Source organism: Quercus lobata, chromosome 8 (genome assembly GCF_001633185.2).
Source record: "Quercus lobata isolate SW786 chromosome 8, ValleyOak3.0 Primary Assembly, whole genome shotgun sequence".
Lineage (NCBI taxonomy): Eukaryota > Viridiplantae > Streptophyta > Magnoliopsida > Fagales > Fagaceae > Quercus > Quercus lobata.
Window position 1 is genome coordinate 42196133 of NC_044911.1, and position 6760 is coordinate 42202892.

The window sequence follows — 6760 nt, forward strand, 5'->3', positions numbered from 1 at the left end:
TCAAAAGGCTTTAAATTGAACTGATTTTGAGTTTGTTTAAGATCTGTTTATTTTGTTGAAATTAAAAAAATTTTGTTGAAAGATAGAAATTAGCTGAAATAATACAGTAAAACTTATGAATAGTACTAAAAAGTACGATGGAAAATAATAGTAAAAATAAGCTAATTTTTTAAGTTAGTGCCAAACACACCCTTCATAAATTTAAGTTAAAACTTAAATTAATAAAATACAAAACCTAGGCTAAAAGAGCTAAGACATGGTATAAAATATAAAATTAGTTTTCTAAAGAATAAAAGAGAATTAGTATGGGTTTGGATTTTAGATTATCTCCCAGCAAATGTGTTTTTTTTTTTTAATTGGCGTCTCTTGCACTGTTTATAGAAAATGAACAATATATTTAGGTAAATAAATAGTAGATTCTTCACACAAAAATATATATATATATATATTAATCTACTAGTAAGCAGTAATTTTATTATTCCTATTTTTATTGTTTTTAATTTTTAATTTTCAGCCAACTAAACAGTATGCTATCTAAACATGCTCATAGAGAGCAGTAGCAAAAATACTCCAAAGAAGGCACTCCACTGCAAAACTCCAGTACCAAGGAGTCCCCACTGGCCAGTGGCCACTACACTACACTATTCTCCCCGCCTTAAAACAAAAGAATCAGAGAGGGAGCGACACTTCCCAAGCTTCAAAAAAATCTGCTTTCACTGATTTCTTCACCGACGACTGGCCCTTGTATTGTATAGTTGTATTTTGGGGTCTTTTAATGGTGTAAACAAGGAAGTAACTGAGAGAGACTTTTTTTTTTTGGTGGGGGAAATGGAGGTAGAGGAAGATGAATACAGAAGGAAAGAGCGTATAGCGCTGTTGATAATAGTGGTAGTGGCTTCAGTGGCCGTGGCCGCTTTGCTTGTTGCCTTCAGCTACTATTGCTACATTCGCAACAGGGTCTCCAAGCGTCGAAGCAACCTTCAAAGTTAGCTTCTTTTTCACTTTTATTCATACCCTTTTCTCCATTTGTTCTCTCTATTTTTGTAGCTGGGACTGAGAGGGACACCGACACACACACACACACACACAAAGAGTATTTTTTTTTTGGGAACATGTTCATACATTTTCTCTGTATCCAAACAGAAAGTTGAGTTTTTTATTTCAGGATGTTTTTGGGTTCATTTACTGCTTTCTATTTCCTTTCTCTTTACTCTACGTTTTGTTGCTTAGAAAATGTACCCCAAGATTTGGTTAAATTAGTATATAAAGTTCCTTCCTTTTCTATGTATGACTTTTCTTGCATTTGAAGACACCCAAATGGCCAACATTTGTTTCTATGTTGTTTTGATCAGGGAAAATTGTGTTTTTGATTTCTGAGAAAACTTGTGGGAAATTATTTTTTGTTTTGTCTACTGATAAAACTGAAAAAGAGAAAACTTTTTTTTTTTTTAAGAATCCCAATCTAAGTAGCTTTCTCTAGTCTGAAAAATGATGAAGAGCCTGAGTTCAATCATTTAATTTCTATATTTTTTTTTTCCTTTTCTACTTTTTATGAACAACCCAATGGTGCATTACTTAATATCTTGTGGTTGACTAAATTCTGTTTGAAGGGGCTGATAATGAGGACAAAGGGGGCTTTCAAAACCTGCAAGTAGCGGCTGAGAAGGGACTTCAGGTGTTCACTTTCAAGCAGCTACATTCGGCAACAGGTGGTTTCAGCAAGTCTAATGTGGTTGGCCATGGTGGGTTCGGGTTAGTCTATCGTGGGGTGCTCAATGATGGCAGGAAAGTTGCTGTTAAGTTTATGGATCAGGCAGGAAAGCAAGGAGAAGAGGAGTTTAAAGTGGAGGTTTGATGTTTTTGTTATACATTTTGTTCTCTTTTAAGCCATGTTTGGTTCCTGAAGTAACAAAGGGAATAGGGAATTGGATGTGAAAGATATACATTTCTGCTAGTTTTTTCCCATTTAAGTTTTTAGTTTTATTCGTTTAAACTATCAACAACTAATTCGAGAATGATATGAATTCCTTTGGCTTTTAAATTTGGGGGTTGCGTTGAGTTGATTTTTATTGGTTCATTGTATGTTACCATAGGTGGAATTGCTAAGTCGGCTGCGTTCTCCTTATCTGTTGGCATTGATTGGGTATTGCTCAGATAATAATCATAAATTGCTTGTGTATGAGTTCATGGCAAATGGTGGTCTACAGGTGCATTTGTATCCTGCCAGCAGTAAGTAGTAATTTCTTTTAACATCTTGATGCTTTTCTACATTACAGAATAAATGAAGCATTTTTTTTCTCAATTTTCATGACTTGAGGCATTTAAATGTATTGAGGCTTGTGAGGAACTGGTGAAGACTTGATCATATATGTGCTGTATCCCAAACTAATTAGTCACAGTCGAAAAAAATAAGCAAAACAAGAACAAAGAATGAAAGGGGACTAGACTATTCTATTTATATTGTGTTTGATACGGGTCTTGATCTCAACTAGTTAAATTCTTCTATTCCTCCAGGACCAGGCTAGATTTCTATTTCAACCAGCTAATCAATTTTATTGAATTGTATGACATGAACTAAGTATTAGAAAAGTTAGAACAGGTTGCAAGTTAAACCAAAACGTGGAAAGTCTGACATTTTGCATCTGTCTGTTTGTCATGTACAATATGCTATTATGTTTTATTGCTACTTAAGTTGTTTTAGATGGTATGTGTCAAACTTGTTTGATCAATTAATGGAGGTTTGCCTCAACACCAAGTAAATGAGAAGATAATTGAAATTTTCTTATTAAGACCTCTATTCAGCATGAAAGATTTTAGATGAATAATATGATTATGATGTAGTTGCACTGCCTTGCTGTGCGTACCTGTGGTTATCCTGCTGCCAGTGGTCATTACAATTTTTCATGCTTAATGCTAGAGTATGTGTTAATCTTGGTGGTTTCGCTGTTGGATTTTACTCATCAAGTCACATGTGCAGGTGATAATCCAATCTCCTTAAAATTGGACTGGGAAACTCGATTGGGAATAGCTCTTGAAGCTGCAAAGGGTTTAGAATATCTACACGAACATGTCAGTCCCCCAGTGATTCACAGAGATTTTAAGAGCAGCAACATCCTATTAGACATAAATTTTCATGCTAAAGTTTCTGATTTTGGATTGGCCAAGCTTGGATCTGAAAAGGTGGGTGGACATGTTTCCACCCGAGTGTTAGGCACCCAAGGATATGTTGCCCCTGAGTAAGAACCACCAGTAATCTCCTAGCTGCAACGATACATTAACACATGGATTTTTCTTTCCATACTATTATTCTTTTTATTATTATATGTATCTAATTTCCCTTTCACTTTCAAGTATTTGACATCATATATAAAAACTGTAATCTGTTTTAAGTTTTAATTTTGGGTTTGATTTATTATGCAGGTATGCCTTAACAGGGCATCTGACAACAAAATCAGATGTCTATAGTTATGGGGTTGTGCTTTTGGAATTGCTCACTGGCAGAGTTCCTGTTGATATGAAGAGACCTTCTGGGGAAGGTGTTCTAGTATCTTGGGTGGGTTTCTATTCTCTTCTTTAGTTAATTCAATAAAATGATGCTTCATAACATAATATGAAAGTCTTTTTAGATGATTGGCCTTTCATCCCTTTCTTCTTTCTTTTGCAAAGGCTTTGCCACGGTTGACAGATAGAGATAAGGTTGTAGAGATTATGGATCCTGCTCTGGAGGGTCAGTACTCAATGAAAGAGGTTATTCAGGTAGCAGCAATTGCTGCAATGTGTGTGCAGCCTGAGGCAGATTACAGACCTCTGATGGCAGATGTTGTGCAATCACTGGTTCCACTGGTGAAGACTCACAGGTCAACTTCAAAGGTAGGCAGCTGCTCTAGTTTCCAAGTCACTAAGTCGCCCACAGCACATGAATTTGGTAAAGCAAGTGTGTGAAACTAACTAGAGTGAGGTATAATTAGGTCCATGTTCTTCCTTAGCCGACTCCCATTTTTGTGCGCCTTGTAATCCCTGGCTGTTAGAGAAAAACTTTGTTGTAATGAAATCTGTAGTGCATGTAGTGAGATAGTTATCCTGTTTTGAACTAATAAGCTGCACCTATTTAAGATTCTACTCTAAAAATAGTGGTTAAATTAAATGATTTCTATTGAAAAGATGGGCCGAAGTGTTCTTGAAGCTCAAGGACAAGGATTGATTCATTTTTATGGTCATTGACTGGGTAATTCCGCTGAGATATTCAATTACACATTGTAATTCTGCCATTTAACTCAAAATCTGACGCTTTGCATGTTTAGCTTGAAAGGCTTATGCTTGCCTTTCTGCCATGTAACATTCTTAATTTTGTAGCATCAATCCAAGTTGGGAGTAAATAGCATTTTCTACTCCGCTCTTGAGTGACTATAAGGAAAGTGCAAGTCCATGAGGAATATTTTTTGTCACTTCTGGCTATGATATCTATCATGTCGATCCTTCTGTGACATGACACTGTTGTACACTAAAAATTCTAAATAAACCCCATATAACCATTTAGAGTGTAAGTCCAATTGTTAAGGATGCAGAGTACGAACAGAATGAGTGGCTACATTATATGTGAAAAGGCAAGAAAGATGGTAATATCAATTGAAAGGAACTTCCAATCTTCTAATAGTCTCAATGGATTTACATGTTCCCTTCTCCATCGAGCTAAAGACATAGAATATGCCTACCCATCAATCGAAAGACACTGCCCTCCAAAACCCAGCGTCCTTCTATGGCCAAAACCTGTTCCATAAACGAGCATCCATAGCCCAATAAATACCATATCAATCTGGGAACAAAGAGCAAACCATTTTAGAAATGGCTGCCCAAAAAAGATAACCAGGCTTACATGTTAAGAAAAAACTTGGCCCAAACAGAAATTTTCTCATCGTACCTGCCCCTTGGAAATGTAGATTGAAGCTGCATATTATCTGATGGGCTTATTTGAAATTACATGTTAAATTTAATTTGTAGTTTACATCCAAAAAAAAAAAAAAAAACAGCTTGATAGTCATAACTCTATCAAAATGCACCAGCCGGGAATCGAACCCGGGTCTGTACCGTGGCAGGGTACTATTCTACCACTAGACCACTGGTGCTGGTTGTTACAATTTGGTGAGTTCTTTTAATATCACAAATAAACTTACACTTTGTTACAATTTGTTATAATCTGTTATTTTTATATGGACTCACTACTTTTTTTTCCTATCAATTACAGTCGGTCATGTTGTGGCAAAAATTGTATAATTTTTTTTTTTTTGTAGAACTAGACTTTTTGCAATTTGACTTGACATATTTTATCGGCATTTAAAAAGTTTCTATTTTTCCTTTTCAAGTAGTCGATTTACTGGCTGCACTAGGCTTGGGTTTGTTCTATCTCTGACACAAAATCTAGGATTGTTCGAGGAGGCAAAATATAGAAGTGATGGGAAATAATAGAAACTTCTTGCAACGAACAAATATTATTCGTAAGCCCAACTCGACCAACAGGCACCAGTGGTCTAGTGGTAGAATAGTACCCTGCCACGGTACAGACCCGGGTTCGATTCCCGGCTGGTGCATAAATGATTTGTTTTAAGCTAATTTTTCAAACATATCTCATTTTTTCAATACTTCTCAATTTAAGAAACTAGAAAAGTAGACAAACAGGATCTCATATGAGTGGAGGTTGCAATTTGAGCTCATTGATTTTTTTTTTTTTAAATAAAAATTGTTGTAATATATAGAAAGTAAAAGAGTGAACATATACATAGGATGTTGTCAACTTGTCGTAGCAATATAGCTTGCAATGGAGGTTGCAGGTTGCAACTTAATTATCACGTGTGTTGTGCTTTATTCAAGTGCATTGGTCATCATTTTTTCCATTCCTCGGAAAGTTGTGAACCACAAGTTGAACAAGTGTTGAGAGCATTCTTGTAATCTTGTGACAAGGTCATTAGTTTAAGGCATCTAGAGGGCTAGAGCTAGCTAAGGTTCAATGCCATTTTATTTTTTCAAAATTGTTCAGTTTAAGAAAGTAGAAAAGTAGACAAACAGGGTGTTGTCAGATCTCATTTACATGGAGGTTGCAATTTGAGGTCAGTGAATTTTGTTTTTTCAAAAACTCTTGTATTATATATAAAAAGTAGAAAAGTGAACAAATAGGGTGTTGTCATAGCATGACATGGAGGTTGCAAGTTGCAACTTAATTATCAAAAGTGTGTTGTGCTCTATTCAAATGCATTGGTCCATCATTTTTACCATTCCTAGGAAAGTTGTGAAGTACAAGTTGAACAAGTGTTGAGAGCATTCTTGTAATCTTGTGACAAGGTCCTTAGTTTAAGGCATCTAGATGGCTAGAGCTGGCTAAGGTTCAAAAGTGTGTTGTGCTCTATTCAAATGCATTGGTCCATCATTTTCACCATTCCTGGGAAAGTTGTGAACCAAGTTGAGTGAGTGTTGAGAGCATTCTTGTAATAATCTTGTGGCTAGGTCCTAGACATCTAGAGCTAAGGTTCCTTGGGAGAACGTATGGTGTGCCTTCCCAGGACTAAGGATGGTTTGTGTATAAAGAGAATGGAGGAATGGAACAAGGCCACAATGTTTAAGAATATATATGTGCAATCTTTGCAGTAAACATAGCTTGTCTATATGGTCTAACAAAACAGTCCATCGAGCTTTAGGCTAACAACAGTTCATAGAAAAGATAGAATTTGGTGGAGTGGTGCACCAGAAGGAAAATAAAATGTAAGGACTA

General features: G+C 35.9%; 1 protein-coding gene and 2 non-coding genes across 3 annotated transcripts; 2 read left to right on the forward strand and 1 right to left on the reverse strand.

Moving 5' to 3' along the window:
• Positions 1–552: 552 nt before the first annotated feature.
• Positions 553–4205, forward strand: LOC115958182 (probable serine/threonine-protein kinase PBL7). The gene is made up of 6 exons (XM_031076572.1): positions 553–985; positions 1611–1849; positions 2094–2229; positions 2978–3236; positions 3421–3553; positions 3667–4205. Exons 1-6 carry the CDS (start codon positions 829–831, stop codon positions 3940–3942), a joined length of 1200 nt encoding a protein of 399 aa, XP_030932432.1. The 5' UTR covers positions 553–828; the 3' UTR covers positions 3943–4205.
• Positions 4206–5052: 847 nt separating this feature from the next.
• On the reverse strand, positions 5053–5123 carry TRNAG-GCC. The gene has a single exon. It is a non-coding gene; the product is annotated as a tRNA-Gly (tRNA).
• Positions 5124–5514: 391 nt separating this feature from the next.
• Positions 5515–5585, forward strand: TRNAG-GCC. Its single transcript has one exon. It is a non-coding gene; the product is annotated as a tRNA-Gly (tRNA).
• The last annotated feature ends 1175 nt before the right edge of the window (positions 5586–6760 follow it).

Coding starts and splice junctions, on each gene's coding strand:
- LOC115958182 (XM_031076572.1), top strand. CDS start 829: ATGGAGGTAGAGGAAGATGAATACAGAAGGAAAGAGCGTATAGCGCTG. Junction 1,850..2,093: donor AAGAGGAGTTTAAAGTGGAG/GTTTGATGTTTT, acceptor ATGTTACCATAG/GTGGAATTGCTAAGTCGGCT. Junction 3,554..3,666: donor AAGGTGTTCTAGTATCTTGG/GTGGGTTTCTAT, acceptor TCTTTTGCAAAG/GCTTTGCCACGGTTGACAGA.